This window comes from Salmo salar, chromosome ssa09 (genome assembly GCF_905237065.1).
Source record: "Salmo salar chromosome ssa09, Ssal_v3.1, whole genome shotgun sequence".
Lineage (NCBI taxonomy): Eukaryota > Metazoa > Chordata > Actinopteri > Salmoniformes > Salmonidae > Salmo > Salmo salar.
The window spans coordinates 139,341,662-139,361,285 of record NC_059450.1 but is presented as its reverse complement, the minus strand read 5'-3'; the positions used below and the strand labels follow the sequence as shown (position 1 = coordinate 139,361,285).

At 47.1% G+C, this 19,624-nt stretch overlaps 1 protein-coding gene across 1 annotated transcript in view; it reads right to left on the bottom strand.

The window, feature by feature from the left end:
• LOC106613063 (chloride channel protein 2) overlaps positions 1-19,624 on the bottom strand; it is an 86,721-nt gene that overhangs the window by 56,171 nt on the left and 10,926 nt on the right. Inside the window, exons 3-8 of the mRNA XM_014214947.2 lie at positions 16,695-16,826; positions 5,955-6,083; positions 5,712-5,845; positions 3,977-4,054; positions 2,969-3,047; positions 2,149-2,274 (exon numbers count right to left, since the gene is read on the bottom strand). Coding sequence (XP_014070422.2) covers positions 2,149-2,274; positions 2,969-3,047; positions 3,977-4,054; positions 5,712-5,845; positions 5,955-6,083; positions 16,695-16,826 — 678 coding nt within the window. The remainder of the gene's footprint in view (positions 1-2,148; positions 2,275-2,968; positions 3,048-3,976; positions 4,055-5,711; positions 5,846-5,954; positions 6,084-16,694; positions 16,827-19,624) is intronic.

The window sequence follows — 19,624 nt, the reverse complement described above, 5'->3', positions numbered from 1 at the left end:
TTTTACATTTTTATCTGCAAATGTTCTTACTTTTTAACTCTGCATTGTTGGGAAAGGGATCTTAAGTAAACATTCTATGGTAAAGACTACACATGTTTAATTCGGCGCATGTGACAAATAAAATGTGATTTGATTACCATTCTTTGGATAATATCCTAATAAAATATAATGATTAACGAAGATTGAAATGCCATTTCTTTAAAAGTTTTGCAACTTCATATAATAATTTAACATTATACATCAATATAATGTGCCTTGGTTAGGGAGGTGACCAAGAACCCGATGGTCACTATGACAGATCTCCAGAGTTCCTCTGTGGAGATGGGAAAACCTTCCAAAATGACCACCATCTCTGCAGCACCCAACCAATCAGGCCTTTATGGTAGAGTGGCCAATTGGAAGCCACTCCTTAGTAAAAGGCACATGACAGCCCGCTTGGAGTTTGCTAAAAGTCAACCAAAGACTCTCTGACCATGAGAAACAAGATTCTCTGGTCTGATGAAACCAAGATTGAACTCTTTGGCCTGAATGCTAAGCGTCACGTCTGGAGGAAACCTGGCACCATCCCAACAGTGAAGCATGGTGGTGGCAGCATCATGCTGTGGGGATGTTTTTCAGCGGCAGGAACTGGGAGACTAGTCAGGATCAAGGGAAAGATGAACAGAGCAAAGTACAGAGAGATCGTTGATGAAAACTTGCTCCAGAGTGCTCAGGACCTCAGACTGGAGCGAAGGTTCACCTTCCAACAGGACAACGACCCTAAGCAAACAGCCAAGACAACGCAGGAGTAGCTTTGGGACAAGTCTCTGAATGTCCTTGAGTGGCCCAACCAGAGCCCAGACTTGAAACCAATCGAATATAGCTGTACAGCGACTCCCCAAATAAATAAGGCTGTAATCGCTGCCAAACTACTGAGGAAAGGGTCTGAATTTACTTATGTAAATGTAATATTTCAGTTTTTTATTTGTTATACATTTGCAAAAATGTCTAAAAACAGGGTTTTGTTTTCGTCATTATGGGGTATTGTGTGTACAGTAGATTGATGCTGATTTTTTTTAAGGCTGTAACCTAACAAAATGGGTAAAAAGTCAAGGGGTCTGAATACCTTACGAATGCACTGCATAACATTGTAGCAATGCTTTAAGAAATACTTCCATTATCGTTGAAGTTTGTTTTTAGAACAATTCTGGATCATCATGTCATAACCTTACAGAATCATTTTATAAGAGTCTCACAGGAATGTTTCTTGTTTGTTGTTATAGATGTTAGTAGTAATTTCTCCCTCAACATTAACTGAATATTCCAGGAATGTTTCTTGTTTGTTGTTATAGGTGTTAGTAGTAATGTCTCCCTCAACATTGACTGAACATTTTGGAAAGAATACTGTAGGTTTAAAAATGATTCTAAAGTTTCTTCTTTAAAATATCAGACTTGATTTTCCCTAATGAAAAATGTATCAACCCATACAAAAATATCCATTAATTATAATCCACTTATTAATGCACATTTCCTGTTGCTGCAAGATTATTTTCCTGCTGTGAGAAACTGGTCAAATTAAGATGCTATGCCTGGATAGGTGTCTCGGATATCCATTAATGTTAGTGAAATATTCCAGTAATGTTTTCTCAGAACTAATTTCATTGAATGCAGACATGATTGCTGAAGAATGTTTAGGAAACGTTATTGGAATAATCATGTCATAATGTCTCACCGTAACTTCATGAAAGCATAGTGGGAATATTCCCTGCTTGTTGTTACGCGTGTTTTTGATCAAATCTTCATCAACATTAGCAGAACGTTCACGTAATATATTCTCAGAACCATTTCTATTGCACTCACATTTTGTTGTGGCACTATGTTTTAAAAGTACTTGTACATTGTACCTGGAAACCTAATGAGAATGTTTGGGGAATGTTCTGCAGTGGTTGTTACAGATGTTGTGCACAACATTTTAGTGAACGTTATGAGAAAATTCCAAGTATAATAAATTTAAAACACCTTAAAAAACAACATTTGGTTATCAAAAACATTATTGGAATGTTTTTAGGATGTTCTCATCCTAATGTTCGATAAAACCCTAACTATAACATAAGTTAATGTTCTGGGAATGCTCCCAGTTTGCTGGGTACACATGTAAACATGTCTTACCCTCGTCTCTGTTCCACACGGCCAGGACTCTGTACATGAAGGCAGTGACGGTAGCAGCGAAGAACCCTCTCCAGTAGTTCCTCACAGTGAAGAACGTAGACATTGCCTCAATACTGAACAGCAAACCTGACACACACACGCATAGGCACACACACACACACACACACACACACACACACACACACACACACACACACACACACACACACACACACACACACACACACACACACACACACACACACACACACACACACACACACACACACACACACATTACTTAGAAACACACAGGAAGATTATTAGTAACTATGCCCCAATCAGGGGAGTGACGGGTGTAAGACTATTTCCAAGATAAATACACAACGAAGAGGACTAAAGGTCAAGAGCACTAAAGGTCAAGAGAGGACTATGGAAAAAGTGTTTTTTCTGTAATAGGGAATTATTGATCAATGGGTCAGAGACATGGGAGGAATTTGTCTAGGCATTGAGCCTGAAATAAGATACTTGTTATTTGGCCATTGGCTCAGTTTTATTGCAAGGAATTCTAATTGGTCAACCACAGGCTAGGGCTGGGTTATAAAACTACATCCTGTCCCTTTGTTCTGTGGAGAGAATCAATGAGGACAGGGGAGAATGAACATCTACCTCTCAGCATAACATCTATGATTTGTCCTCTTTGAATAAACCTATTTTTCTCCGCCTGATATGCTTTGGGGTCTGTGTTATTGAAGAGTAACATCAACTGCTAATTGTAAACCTTACAATCTCTGACCCAGCCAGTGTATCAGTCAGTGAGTGTTATGTTGGTGTCACTCACCTCCTACAGGGGCAGCGAAAACACAGCTCACCCCCACAGCACAGGCAACTGACAACAGCTCCATGTTCCTCGACTCATTCTGTAAGTACATAGGGAGAGGTGTGTTCACATTTACAGACACACACACACACACAGCCTGTGAGGTAGGCTGTTGTCCGGATGGATGTAGGCCTAGTAGTGTGGAAGGAGGCAGACAATGATGCTACGTTTTTCTGCACAAGGTCAGGGCTTTTATGAGCAAAAATGGGGAATAAATAAGCACAAAAAGTAAGCTACTACATTATTTACAAAATAATCAACAGGACGAAGAGCAATATCAACTGGATTTAAATCAATAAGTCAGCCCACTGACCTCCCCCAGGGCAGGCCTCAGTAATGCCTGTTCGCAATTAGCATGCACTGCAGCAAGTATAGCCCAACCTATACCTGTCACAGCTGTTGTGACAGGGGAAAATTGGGATAATGCATTTCACCATGGAATATACAATTTCACACCAACAGGTTGGTATGAACAGTTAAAACATTGCGCTCTCCAACGCACCTCCGTTTGCCTGTCACAACAAGGAAATATGAAGAATCCTTCTCCAACTACCAGGACAAATAAAGTAAGCATTTATATTTCTTTAGCTTTGCAAGAGCGCTAAAGTGTTTATTCCTAAACATGATTACTTTGTAGGTAATATTTGAATGAACAAATGCATGGATGGAAGAGTAATTCATGTGGAAGCGCAAACAAAAGCCATAAAATGCGGCATATTCATATACAGTACAGATACAACACAGAGAGGAGGGGGAAGAGAGAGAGGATGAGAGAAGGAGAGAGGCGAGAGGGAGCCGAGGGAGAGAAGGAAAAGATTAAGGGGAGACGGACGGACGATGTACTGTGGTTTAGTTGTGAGGTTAGGGTATGGAAGTGAAATACTGACAGAGGCATGTATAGTGTTGAAAGCTTATTAAGAACATATTGGTAACAATGTGGTAACGTGTGTGTGTACAGGTGTAGTTTACCTCATAGATTCCTCCAAACAGAGACATGAACTTGCAGAGAAGTGAAGCACCAAGACTGGCAATGTGAACAAACGGACTCTAGAGAGGAAGAGAGAATGACTTGTGAATTATTTCTTAAAACACTGGGTATAAAAAAAAGATTTGTTACATACTTAAAGAAAACCACATCACACTTAAACTTCAGTTTCACTCACGCCGGAATAAAAACAAGTCACATTTTGCCAAAAGGGTCCATGTAGTCCAGAGGTTTAAAACCCTCCAGGAGACTAACCTAATCCTGGTGTTGAGAAGCAACACTTCTCCCCAATACAACTAGCCTCTTTCTCTCTCTCCCTCTCCCTCTCTTTCTCCACTTTCTTTAACTCTCAGAGAGGAGGAAAGGTGTCCAGACTTTCTTTCTTTACCTCTGTTTCACTCCCTGTTTTTACACTCACTCATGACCTCTCTCTCTCCACTTTTCAAACTCTCTGAAAGGAGAGAGGTCTCCAGTCTTTTTCTTTCCAAAATGTATGCACTCACTGCTTACTGCAAGTCACCCTGAATAAGAGCGTCTGATAAATCACTAAAATATCAAATGTAAAAATGTTTCCCTCCCTGTTTCAACACTCAGTCATAGCCTGAACCCTGCTGCTGAAGTCACTGCTGGGCATCTGTCATTTATGCCACAACAGAGCAGAGTGGAGTAGGAAACTTTAAATGGAGCTGCAGTGTTATTGTCTAGAGGGAGAGAAGCTGGGGGAGGAGTCACCCTATGTGTCCTGTCATTTAAAAAAATGGTAATTTAACCCAAGCATCATCATTATATCCCTCTCAGGACAGCAGGCTCACCTGTGAATGCAATTGGTTTAATGCATTCACTGTCTCATACAGTATAATTAACACTCGCACACACATCTCACATGTACACACACACAGACACACACTCTTCTCAGAAACATGTGTGTACACAAACACCCTCCTCAGTGTGTTCCTATAAATCTCCTCTCCTCCAGTGTATCATTGACTAATCTCAGGTCTTTCAAGATTACAATGATCTCATTTTCTTTCCCTCTTCCACCCCCCGTCTCCTCTCCATCCTCCTTCATCCCCCTCTCCTTTCCAATCCACCCTCCTTCATCCCCCTCTCCTCTCCAATCCACCCTCCTTCATCCCCCTCTCCTCTCCAATCCCCTCTCCTCTCCAATCCACCCTCCTTCATCCTCCTCTCCTCTCCACCCTCATTCATCCCCCTCTCCTCTCCTCCCTCCTTATCCCCCTCCCCTGTCCTCCCTCTCCACTGTGACCAACAGGGTGGCCTGAGTGCAACGTGTGTGGCTGTATGACAGGGACACAGGACATGTGTAACCACAACCCTCTGTGTGCTTCACTGTAAGAACCCCTTGTCCTATGAATCACAGATATATTGATTGATTTTAGGAGTCTTCATGCCAGATTGCGTCTGCTGGCTGTCAAATGGAGTGTGTGTCTGCATAACAGTACTGTACTGTCAGCAACAAGTGACAACTACCCAAACTCACACAAGCCTGACTGTGAGAAGAGGACGTGTGTGTATGCGTCTATATGTGTGTGTATGCGTGTGTATGAGGACTGTGTGAGGTGAGAAGAATGTTTACAGAGTGTGTGTGTGTGTGTGTGTGTGTGTGTGTGTGTGTGTGTGTGTGTGTGTGTGTGTGTGTGTGTGTGTGTGTGTGTGTGTGTGTGTGTGTGTACTGTGTGTAGAGAGTGCGTGTGTTACCTCCTTGCCCAGAGGCATGCCACTGCCGAGGGCAGAGGTGAGGCCGATGACTTTGGCCACAAAGGTTTTAAAGGTGAGGCATTCTTTCAGCACTACACCCCTCAGAATGGTCTTAATCTCTGGGATACCTGAACCTAGAGGGGGAGGGGGAGAGAGGGTTAGTGTGGGTATGCTATGGTCAGTATGTGTGTGTAGTATGTGTGTGTGGGTGAGATTGTGAGATTGTGTGATTGTGTGTCTTACCTACGGCCTGTGGGGCCAGTATCTGTGTGAAGCCAGCTGAGAAGGTGATGAGCACCACAGGGTAGGTGACCCAGGCCAGGTACTGGAGAAACACATTACTCTCCAGGTTCACAAACATCCACTTCTGTGCTGTGGACACACACACACACACACACACACACACACACACACACACACACACACACACACACACACACACACACACACACACACACACACACACACACACACACACACACACACACACCAATATCAACTTGATGTCAGTCATAAAGTAAAAGTACATCCAAGTCATGCTTCAACTGAGACAGAAAGAAGGATTACTTATGAGTACCTCAACAACAGTAGAACACGCAGGACTCCTCTCCCTAAAAGGAATGCTTTACAGGGAGAGATCAAAAATGTGTGTGTGCCTGTGTGTGTGTGCATGTGTGTGCGCATGTGTGTGGAGAAAGGGAATAAGAGGATTTGTCTATATGAGCGTCTTGCTTCTAGATTACTCTCTCTTCACTTTCTCCACGTGCATCAGTCTCCCCCTTGGCACACACACACAATAATGCAGCAATGTGTGTAAATGTCTGTTTGACTGATAACACGATAAATAAAATCAGAGGAGGGATTTCTAATGGCAGAAAAACACACACACACACACACACACACACACCTGCATGCAGCTCAGGGAGACAGCAATTTGCACTGCAGATCATCATGAACACACACACACACACACACCCTGGTTTGACGGGTGTGTGTGTGTGAACCACAGTGTCTGAGATTATCTTAGTGTGGCTTAATGTCTTCTTTAGCTGCATGCAGGAGATGTGTCAGATTAAATGATTCAGACAGAGGAACAGTGTTTCAAGTTTTATTAGTTGTATGTACAGTTGAAGTCGGAAGTTTACATACACTTAGGTTGGAGTCATTAAAACTCATTTTTCAACCACTCCACAAATTTCTTGTTAACAAACTATAGTTTTGGCAAGTCGGTTAGGACATCTACTGTGTGTATGACACAAGTAATTTTTCCAACAATTGTTTTTTAGTCAATAAGATTTTTGCAACGTAAGCTTTCGAGTTGAGTAGTCCACTTGTGTAGCTAGCAGGACTGACTTTGTGTTAGCTAGCCAACGTTTAATTACTTCTGCGTTATGAAAGGAACTAGACACGGACACGAATGATCCATTGGTAGTTTGTTGTAACCAAGTATTGGTGCTAACCGTGTGTTATTGGATGCTAGCATGCTAGTTGGCTACGACGTCATAGGATACGGTGCACTGGGTGGGTTTCACGGAAGAATACTATACCAAGTTATCTAGCTGAATAAACTAAGTTTGAGCATATTCCTGGACACATTGAACCACTGTAGTTTACATCAATTATAATTTCTAAGTGGAAGTTGGAATAGTTATATTTGAGTGTTTCAGCAAATGGCGAGTGAGGGAGGCCCTGCTCTCTCGCTTCCCCAGTTGTTTAGTTAATTTTCTTTCCAATCTCCTTTGCATTAGCGTAGCCTCTCCTGTAGCCTGTCAACTATGTGTCTGTCTATCCCTGTTCTCTCCTCTCTGCACAGGCCACACAAACGCTTCACACCACATGGCCGCTGTCACTCTAACCTGGTGGTCCCAGCGTGCACGACCCACGTGGAGTTCCAGGTCTCCGGCAGCCTCTGGAACTGCCGGTCTGCGGCCAACAAGGCAGAGTGCATCTCAGCCTATGCTACCCTCCAGTTCCTCGACTTCTTGGCGCTGACGGAAACATGGACTCCACAGAAAACACTGCTACTCCTACTGCTCTCTCCTCGTCTGACCACGTGTTCTCGCATACCCCGAGAGCTTCTGGTCAGCGGGGTGGCGGGACTGGAATCCTCATCTCTCCCAAGTGGACATTCTCTCTTTCTCCCCTGACCCATCTGTCTATCTCCTCCTTTGAATTCCATGCTGACACAATCACTAGCCCATTCAAGCTTAACATCCTTATCATTTATCGCCCTCCAGGTTCCCTTGGAGAGTTCATCAATGAGCTTGACGCCTTGATAAATTCCTTTCCTGAGGATGGCTCACCCCTCACAATTCTGGGTGACTTTAACCTCCCCACGTCTACCTTTGACTCATTTCTCTCTGCCTCCTTCTTTCCACTCCTCTCCTCTTTTGGCCTCACCCTCTCACCGTCCCCCCCTACTCACAAGGCAGGCAATACGCTTGACCTCATCTTTACTCGATGCTGTTCTTCTTCCAATCTCACTGCAACTCCCCTCCAAATCTCCGACCACTACCTTGTATCCTTTTCCCTCTCGCTCTCCTCCAACACTACTCACTCTGCCCCTACTAGATGGTATTGCGCCTTCGCAACCTTTGCTCTCTCTCTCCTGCTACTCTCTCCTCTTCCATCCTATCATCTCTTCCCTCTGCTCAATCCTTCTCCAACCAATCTCCTGATTCTGCCTCCTCAACCCTCCTCTCATCCCTTTCTGCATCCTTTGACTGTCTATGTCACCTATCCTCCCGGCCGGCTCGGTCCTCCCCTCCTGCTCCGTGGCTTGACGACTCATTGCGAGCTCACAGAACAGGGCTCCGGGCAGCCGAGCGGAAATGGAGGAAAACTAGCCTCCCTGCGGACCTGGCATCTTTTCACTCCCTCCTCTCCACATTTTCTTCCTCTGTTTCTGCTGCTAAAGCCACTTTCTACCACTCTAAATTCCAAGCATCTGCCTCTAACCCTAGGAAGCTCTTTGCCCCCTTCTCCTCCCTCCTGAATCCTCCCCCCCTCCTCCCTCTCTGCGGACGACTTTGTCAACCATTTTGAAAAGAAGGTTGACGACATCCGATCCTCGTTTGTTAAGTCAAACGACACCGCTGGTCCTGCTCACATTGCCCTACCCTATGCTTTGACCTCTTTCTTCCCTCTCTCTCCAGATGAAATCTTACGACTTGTGACGGCCGGCCGCCCAACAACCTGCCCGCTTGACACTATCCCCTTCTCTCTTCTCCAGACCATTTCCGGAGACCTTCTCCCTTACCTCACCTCGCTCATCAACTCATCCTTGACCGCTGGCTACGTCCCTTCCGTCTTCAAGAGAGCGAGAGTTGCACTCCTTCTCAAAAAACCTACACTCGATCCCTCCGATGTCAACAACTACAGACCAGTATCCCTTCTTTCTTTCCTCTCCAAAACTCTTGAGCGTGCCGTCCTTGGCCAGCTCTCTTGCTATCTCTCTCAGAATGACCTTCTTGATCCAAATCAGTCAGGTTTCAAGACTGGTCATTCAACTGAGACTGCTCTTCCCTGTGTCACGGAGGCTCTCCGCACTGCTAAAGCTAACTCTCTCTCCTCTGCTATCATCCTTCTAGACCTATTTGCTGCCTTTGATACTGTGAACCATCAGATCCTCCTCTCCACCCTCTCCGGCGCGGCTCACTCTTGGATTGCGTCCTACCTGACAGGTCGCTCCTACCAGGTGGCGTGGCGAGAATCCGTCTCCGCACCACGTGCTCTCACCACTGGTGTCCCCCAGGGCTCAGTTCTAGGCCCTCTCCTATTCTCGCTATACACCAAGTCACTTGGCTCTGTCATATCCTCACATGGTCTCTCCTATCATTGCTATGCAGACGACACACAATTAATCTTCTCCTTTCCCCCTTCTGATAACCAGGTGGCGAATCGCATCTCTGCATGTCTGGCAGACATATCAGTGTGGATGACGGATCACCACCTCAAGCTGAACCTCGGCAAGACGGAGCTGCTCTTCCTCCCGGGGAAGGACTGCCCGTTCCATGATCTCGCCATCACGGTTGACAACTCCATTGTGTCCTCCTCCCAGAGTGCTAAGAGCCTTGGCGTGACCCTGGACAACACCCTGTCGTTCTCCGCTAACATCAAGGCGGTGACCCGATCCTGTAGGTTCATGCTCTACAACATTCGCAGAGTACGACCCTGCCTCACACAGGAAGCGGCGCAGGTCCTAATCCAGGCACTTGTCATCTCCCGTCTGGATTACTGCAACTCGCTGTTGGCGGGGCTCCCTGCCTGTGCCATCAAACCCCTACAACTCATCCAGAACGCCGCAGCCCGTCTGGTGTTCAACCTTCCCAAGTTCTCTCACGTCACCCCACTCCTCCGCACACTCCACTGGCTTCCAGTTGAAGCTCGCATCTGCTACAAGACCATGGTGCTTGCCTACGGAGCTGTGAGGGGAACGGCACCTCCGTACCTTCAGGCTCTGATCAGTCCCGACACCCAAAGAAGGGCACTGCGTTCATCCACCTCTGGCCTGCTCGCCTCCCTACCTCTGCGGAAGCACAGTTCCCGCTCAGCCCAGTCAAAACTGTTCGCTACTCTGGCACCCCAATGGTGGAACAAGCTCCCTCATGACGCCAGGACACCAGAGTCAATCACCACCTTCCGGAGACACCTGAAACCCCACCTCTTTAAGGAATAGCTGGGATAGGATTAAGTAATCCCTCTAACCCCCCCCTACCCTCCCCCCCAAAAAAGATATAGATGTACTATTGTAAAGTGGTTGTTCCACTGGATATCATAAGGTGAATGCACCAATTTGGAGGTCGCTCTGGATAAGAGCGTCTGCTAAATGACGTAAATGTAAATGTAAATGTTTACGGACAAATTATTTCACTTATAATTCACTGTATCACAATTCCAGTGGGTCAGAAGTTTGCATACACTAAGTTGACTGTGCCTTTAAACAGCTTGGAAAATTCTAGAAAATGACGTCATAGCTTTAGAAGCTTCTAATAGGCTAATTGACAACATTTGAGTCAATTGGAGGTGTACCTATTTCAAGGCCTACCTTGAAACTCAGTGCCTCTTTGCTTGACATCATTGGAAAATCAAAAGAAATCAGCCAAGACCTCAGAAAACTAATTGTAGACCTCCACAAGTCTGGTTCATCCTTGGGAGCAATTTACAAATGCCTGAAGGTACCACATTCATCTGTACAAACAATAGCACGCAAGTATAAACACCATGGGACCACGCAGCCATCATACCACTCAGGAAGGAGACGTGTTCTCTCTCCTAGAGATGAACGTACTTTGGTGTAAAAAGTGCAAATCAATCCCAGAACAACAGCAAAGGACCTTGTGAAGATGCTGGAGGAAACAGGTATAAAAGTATCTATATCCACAGTCAAACGAGTCCTATATCGACATAACCTGAAAGGTCGCTCAGAAAGGAAGAAGCCACTGCTCCAAAACCGCCATAAAAAAGCCAGACTTCGGTTTGCAACTGCACTGTTTGGCCATAATGACTATCGTTATGTTTGGAGGAAAAAGGGGGAGGCTTGCAAGCCGAAGAACACCATCCCAACCGTGAAGCACGGGGGTGGCAGCATCATGTTGTGGGGGTGCTTTGCTACAGGAGGGACTGGTGCACTTCACAAAATAGATGGCATCATGAGGCAGGAAAATTATGTGGATATATTGAAGCAACATCTCAAGACATCAGTCAGGAAGTTAAAGCTTGGTCGCAAATGGGTCTTCCAAATGGACAATGACCCCAAGCACACTTCCAAAGTTGTGGCAAAATGGCTTAAGGACAACAAAGTCAAGGTATTGGAGTGGCCATCACAAAGCCCTGACCTCAAACCTATAGAAAGGTTGTGGGCAGAACTGAAAAAGGGTGTGCGAGCAAGGAGGCCTACAAACCTGACTCAGTTACACCAGCTCTGTCAGGAGGAATGGGCCAAAATACACCCAACTTGCGGAATGCTACCCGAAACGTATGACCCAAGTTAAACCATTTAAAGGCAATGCTACCAAATACTAATTGAGTGTAAGTAAACTTCTGACCCACTGGGAAGGTGATGAAAGAAATAAAAGCTGAAATAAATCATTCTCTCTACTATTTTTCTGACATTTCACATTCTTCAAATAAAGTGGTGATCCTAACTGACCTAAGACAGGGAATTTATACTAGAATTAAATGTCAGGAAAAAAACTGAGTTTAAATGTATTTGGCTAAGGTGTATGTAAACTTCCGACTTCAACTGTACATGGTATAAACTGTCCAACGAAATGCAAAGTTGCAGTTTCCTTCTCGACAATGCAACAACAATAAGACATAATAAAACACAATAATACGAACATAAAGTAAATGGCTCAGTAGAATAAAATAAACATTTTAGCATAAGTATAATACAGGACAGCACAATCTATAGTCCAATATTTACATGTGTTCTGGGGAAGGGGGGGTGGTGTTTAAATTGTGCAGTATTTAGCAATCATAATAAGAGTCTGGTAAAAGCAGTGGTTTGTGTGTGTGTGTGTGTGTGTGTATGAGTGAGTGAGTGAGTGCATGTGTGCGAAGGTGCAGAGAATCAGAGCAGGTGGCCAGTCCAATTAAAGTGTTCTGCAGTATTAACTTCCTATGGCTCCGATACCGTCTGCCACGGCAGTAAGGGAGTGAACAGCTCGTGGCTGGGGTGTGCGGGATCTTTGATGGTGCTGCGGGCCTTCCTCAGGCACCGTTTTGAGTAGACTGTGGATGGGTGTTGTCACAATTATCTTCGTCTTCTGATGATAATGCGAAATCGTCATCTGAGAATGTAGACCAATACGCAGCAGGTGTGCAGTTGTCCATTTTGAACATTTAATTAAATCAAAACGAATACAAAACAACAAACAAGAAAACGAACGATAAACTGACAGTCTGCAAAGCATAGGCTCAACACAGAACAATCACCCACAAATCACACACACAAACACACCCTAATATATGGGACTCTCAATCAAAGGCAGATAGACAACACCTGCCTTCAACTGAGAGTCCCAACCCCAATTAACCAAACATAGAAACAGACATACTAGACAAAATCATAGAATACCTGAAAACCAAACAGTGCCCAAAAAACCCAGGAATACTTAAACCAAATGCCCCTTCAACAAAACACACCACCCCGAACCACATAAAACGAATACCCTCTGCCACGTCCTGACCAAACTACAATACCAATTAACCTTATACTGGTCAGGACGTGACAGTACCCCCCCGGAAGCACCTTAACAAAAATAACCCCAAGCAACACCAAAAAGAAAAATTCCCCCCTACTAAAGGGAGGGAAGGGAGGGTGGCTGCCGTCAACGACGGCACTGTGCTACACCCCCCCTCCCCAACCCACCTATCTCAGGAGGTGGCTCCGGCTCAGGCCGTTCCAGGCTGTCGGGGCAGTCTGGCAACTCGGGACAGTCGGGGCAGTCTGGCAACTCGGGACAGTCGGGGCAGTCTGGCAACTCGGGACAGTCGGGGCAGTCTGGCAACTCGGGACAGTCTGGGCAGTCTGGCAACTCGGGACAGTCTGGCCACTCCGGCAGTTCAGGGCAGTCTGGCCACTGCGGCAGTTCAGGGCAGTCTGGCCACTGCGGCAGTTCAGGGCAGTCTGGCCACTCCGGCAGTTCAGGGCAGTCTGGCCACTCCGGCAGTTCAGCGCAGTCTGGCCACTCCGGCAGTTCAGCGCAGTCTGGCCACTCCGGCAGTTCAGCGCAGTCTGGCCACTCCGGCAGTTCAGCGCAGTCTGGCCACTCCGGCAGTTCAGCGCAGTCTGACCTCTCTGGCGACTGTTGACTGGCGGGCAGTTCTGACGACTGTTGACTGGCGGGCAGCTCTGACGACTGTTGACTGGCGGGCAGCTCTGACGACTGTTGACTGGCGGGCAGCTCCGACGACTGTTGACTGGCGGGCAGCTCCGACGACTGTTGACTGGCGGGCAACTCCGACGACTGTTGACTGGCGGGCAGCACTGATGACGACTGTTGACTGGCGGGCAGCACTGATGACGACTGTTGACTGGCGGGCAGCTCTGATGACGACTGTTGACTGGCGGGCAGCTCTGATGACGACTGTTGACTGGCGGGCAGCTCTGATGACGACTGTTGACTGGCGGGCAGCTCTGATGACGACTGTTGACTGGCGGGCAGCTCTGATGACGACTGTTGACTGGCGGGCAGCTCCGATGACGACTGTTGACTGGCGGGCAGCTCCGGTGACGACTGTTGACTGGCGGGCAGCTCCGGTGACGACTGTTGACTGGCGGGCAGCTCCGGTGACGACTGTTGACTGGCGGGCAGCTCCGGTGACGACTGTTGACTGGCGGGCAGCTCCGGTGACTGTTGACTGGCGTGGCTGGGTTTACGCACTTGAAGGCTAGTGCGTGGTGCTGGTACTGGGCGTACCAGATTTTGAACATGCACCTCCAGGCTAGTGCAGGGAGTGGGAACAGGACGAGTCGGACTGGGTTGACGCACTTCCGGGTCCGCACGAGAGACAGGAGCTGGAAACCCAGGGCTATGGAGGCGCACAGTCGGTCTTGATCTTACCTCCTGCACAACCCGTCTTGGCTGGATGGAACTAGTAGCCCTGTACGAGCGGGGTGCTGGTACAGGGCAGACTGGGCTGTGCAGGGGCCTGATGGTAGCCGTGCGTAGAGCGGGAGTTGGGTAGCCTGGTCCTCGGAGGCGTACCGGCGACCAGATGCGCTGCGCAGGCATCCTCCTACCAGGCTGGATGCCCGCTCTAGCACGGCACCTGCGAGGGGCTGGAACAACGCGCACCGGACTGTGCGTGCGTATGGGTGAGATAGTGCGCTCCTCAGCGAAACATGGCGCTCTCCACCCCATACGCTCCTCCATATAACCACGGGTAGCTGACTTCCGGCTCTTCCTATGCCTAGCCAAACTACCCGTGTGCCCCCCTAAAAAAAATTCTTGGGGGTGCCTCTCGTGCTTCACCCTCAGCGCGTACTTGGCCTCGTACCTCCGCCTCTCTGCCTTGGCTGCCTCAATTTCCCACTGCGGGCGGCGATAATCCCCAGCCTGGTGCCAAGGTCCGGCCCCGTCCAGTACTTCCTCCCAGGTCCACTTCTCCCGCCAGTCCAACTCGAAGTCCCTCTGCTCCTTCTTCTGCTGCTTGGTCCATAGTTGGTGGGTGATTCTGTCACAATTAACTTTGTCTTCTGATGATAATGCGAAATCGTCATCTGAGAATGTAGACCAATACGCAGCAGGTGTGCAGTTGTTCATTTTGAACATTTAATTAAATCAAAACGAATACAAAACAACAAACAAGAAAACGAACGATAAACTGACAGTCTGCAAAGCACAAGGCTCAACACAGAACAATCACCCACAAATCACACACACAAACACACCCTAATATATGGGACTCTCAATCAAAGGCAGATAGACAACACCTGCCTTCAACTGAGAGTCCCAACCCCAATTAACCAAACATAGAAACAGACATACTAGACAAAATCATAGAATACCTGAAAACCAAACAGTGCCCAAAAAACCCCGGAATACTTAAACCAAATGCCCCTTCAACAAAACACACCACCCCGAACCACATAAAATGAATACCCTCTGCCACGTCCTGACCAAACTACAATACCAATTAACCTTATACTGGTCAGGACGTGACAGGTGTACTGGGCCATCTTCACCAACTGCTGTAGGGCTTTGTGGTTGTGGACAGAGCAATTCTCGTACCAGGTCGTGATGCAACCGGTCAGGACGCTCCCGATGGTGCAGCGGCAACATTTGGAGCGTACCCGGAATGGCATGCCGAATTTATTCAGCCGCCTTAGGAAGTTAAAGACACTGTTGACAAGAGTGGTGGTGTTGATGGTCCATGACAAGTCCTCTGTGATGTGGACTGTGAGGAACTTTAAACTGCTGACTCTCTCTCTCTCTCCAGTCCCATTGATGTGAATCAGGGCATGTTCCCTCCTCTGCTTGCTGAAGTAAACAATGAACTCCTTGGTTTTGCTGACGTTGAAGGAGAGGTTGTTATCCTGTCACCACAATGCCACTTCCCTTACCTACCTGGTTATCAGGCCTACAACTGTAGTGTCGTCACCAAACTTTATGATGGAGTTGGTATCGTGCAAAGCCACGCGGTTGTGGGTGAACAGGGAGTACAGCAGAGGGCTGAGGACACACCCCTGGGGGGCCCCTGTGCTAAGAGTCAGTGTGGAGGCAGTGCTGTTACCAATCCTCACATGGTCTGCCGTCAGGAAGTCTAGGATCCAGTTGTAAAGGGTGGTGTCCAGACCCAGGGCCCTGATCTTGGTGTCAAGCTTGGAGGGAACAATAGTGTTGAATGCTGAACTGTAGTGTATGAACAGCATTCTTACATAGGTGCTCCTCTTGTCCAGATGAGTTACAGCCGTGTGAATAGCAATGGAAATGGCATCTTCTGTGGATCTGTTGGAGAGGTAGGCAAATTGGAGTGGGTCCAGTGTGCCTGGCATGCTAGCCTTGATGTGGGCCATGACCAGCCTCTCAAAGTATGTGTCCTAATGTGTGTGTGTGTGTGTGTTCAAGTGCGTGGGTGTAAGCGGAGGTGGTGGGTTGTCCCTGTTGGACAGGTGGTTAGTCATCATGTATCCAGTTATAAAAGCTGTACAGCTCGTTTGTGTCAAGATACCTTGACAAGATATACACACAAAAGATACATTCAAACCTAATGGGAAAACACTGACAATGTGCTTACACACACCATGGGGTCTAAGTAGTCTGTCCACCATTTGACTTCTCTGCATCCTCTCCCGCCATCCCTCTCTCCTCCTCCCTCACTCTCCTCTCTTATCCCTCCCTCCCTCACCTTGTAGACAGGTTGCGATAGTGAAGTCGATGACACAGCTGACTAGAGCCATCAGTAGACCAAGGAGTCTACCTCTCTTTCCCTTCCTAACTCCCTCCTTCCCAACTCCCTCCCTCCCTCTCTTACATTGTAGACAGATGCCGATACCGAAGTCGACCAGCCAGCTGAGCAGAGCCATGAATAGACCCAGGAGGATGAGGAAGATCCAGTCTTCACCAACACAAGAGATGAGGAACTTCTGACAGCGCACCGTACAGACTGGAGGGAAGAGAGATACAGGTGCACACTGTTAGACAACAACAACAACACTTACTACTACAGTACCAGTGAGTCAAGTCAGTCAGAACTACAATACAAACAAACCAACACATCTTACAGACTGAGGAGAGAAGAGTAGCATTGTTAAAACTACATTACCCACCTTGGAGTCAGGACCACCCATACCCACCATACAATGTAACACTCTCACCATTTTTTAAGTTAAAATTATACTAGTCTGTGCAAAAGTTAACACAGTGATGTTCTCCTCTGTCTCCCGTCCTCTCCTCTAACTCCCCCTCCCCTACACACACACACACACACTGACTCTACCAGTTCTTCCCCTATTTCCCTCCACTGTCGTAACATTATTCCTGCTCCCCAGTCATCTTATTCAGTCTTCTCTCATCTCACCAATGTACTAAACCACAGTACAAGATTCTTTCTTTACCTCATCTAAAGCATTACTACTCTCCCCATTTCTGTCTCTATACTTTCCTCCTCTATAGTACGGCCTGTGTGTGCTATTGTATAGGGGAAAAGGTTGTAATGTTGATGACATGGATGGGGGTGTACAGCCATGGCCAAAAGTTTTGAGAATGACAAATATTAATTTTCACAAAGTCTGCTGCCTCAGTTTGTATGACGGCAATTTGCATATAGTGCAGAATGTTATGAAGAGTGATCAGATGAATTGCAATTAATTGCAAAGTCCCTCTTTTCCATGCAAATGAACTGAATCCCCAAAAATATTTCCACTACATTTCAGCCCTGCCACAAAAGGACCAGCTGCCATCATGTCAGTGATTCTCTTGTTAACACAGGTGTGAGTGTTGACGAGGACAAGGCTGGAGATCACTCTGTCATGCTGATTGAGTTCGAATAACAGACTGGAAGCTTCAAAAGGAGGGTGGTGCTTGGAATCATTGTTCTTACTCTGTCAACCACGGTTACCTGCAAGGAAACATGTGCCGTCATCATTGCTTTGCACAAAAAGGGCTTCACAGGCAAGGATATTGCTGCCAGTAAGATTGCACCTAAATCAACCATTTATTGCATCATCAAGAACTTCAAGGAGAGCGGTTCAATTGTTGTGAAGAAGGCTTCAGGGCGCCCAAGAAAGTCCAGCAAGCGCCAGGACCATCTCCTAAAGTTGATTCAGCTGCGGGATCGGGGCACCACCAGTACAGATCTTGCTCAGGAATGGCAGCAGGCAGGTGTGAGTGCATCTGCACGCACAGTGAGGCGAAGACTTTTGGAGGATGGCCTGGTGTCAAGAAGGGCAGCAAAGAAGCCCCTTCTCTCCAGGATAAACATCAGGGACAGACTGATATTCTGCAAAAGGTACAGGGATTGGACTGTTGAGGACTGGGGTAAAGTCATTTTCTCTGATGAATCCCCTTTCCGATTGTTTGGGGCATCCGGAAAAAAGCTTGTCCGGAGAAGACAAGATGAGCGCTACCATCAGTCCTGTGTCATGCCAACAGTAAAGCATCCGGAGACCATTCATGTGTGGGGTTGCTTCTCAGCCAAGGGAGTGGGCTCACTCACACTTTTGCCTAAGAACACAGCCATGAATAAAGAATGGTACCAACACATCCTCCGAGAGCCACTTGAACAGTTGAACGGTTATCCTCCGACACATTGGTGCGGCTGGCTTCCGGGATAAGTAGGCGGGTGTTAAGAAGCGCGGTTTGGCGCACACTTGACACCAAGATCATGTTTCGGAGAACGCATGACTCGACCTTTGCCTCCCGAGCTCATTGGGGAGTTGCAGCGATGAGACAAGATCAAAATTGGGGGTAAATAAGATTGACTTTGAGTGTCCATGTTTAAAACTTCCACAACATATCCCTTTGAGCATGGTGAAGTTATTAATTACACTTTGGGTGGTGTATCAATACACCCAGTCCCTTCCTAACTCAGTTGCCAGAAAGGAAGGAGATGGTGTAGGGATTTCATCATGAGGCCAATGGTGACTTTAAAACAGTTACAGGGTTTAATGGCTGTGATAGGACAAAAGAACTGTCAATCTCCCTCGGCCTGGGGCTCCATGCAAGATCTCACCTCGTGGAGTTGCAATGATAATGAGAACGGTGAGGAATCAGCCCAGAACTACACGGGAGGATCTTGTCAATGATCTCAAGGCAGCTGGGACCATAGTCACCAAGAAAACAATTGGTAACACACTACGCCGTGAAGGACTGAAATCCTGCAGCGCCCGCAAGGTCCCCCTGCTCAAGAAAGCACATATACATGCCCGTCTGAAGTTTGTCAATGAACATCTGAATGATTCAGAGGACAACTCAACTCGCCATGTTTGGAGGAGGTGGAATGCTGCCTATGACCCCAAGAACACCATCCCCACCGTCAAACATGGAGGTGGAAACATTATGCTTTGGGGGTGTTTTTCTGCTAAGGGGACATGACAACTTCACCACATCAAAGGGACGATGGACGGGGCAATGTACCGTCAAATCTTGGGTGAGAACCTCCTTCCCTCAGCCAGGGCATTGAAAATGGGTCGTGATAGGGTATTCCAGCATGACAATGACCCAAAACACACGGCCAAGGCAACAAAGGAGTGGCTCAAGAAGAAGCAAATTAAGGTCCTGGAGTGGCCTAGCCAGTCTCCAGACCTTAATCCCATAGAAAATCTGTGGAGGGAGCTGAAGGTTTGAGTTGCCAAACGTCAACCTCGAAACCTTAATGACTTAGAGAAGATCTGCAAAGAGGAGTGGGACAAAATCCCTCCTGAGATGTGTGCAAACCTGGTGGCAAACTACAAGAAACGTCTG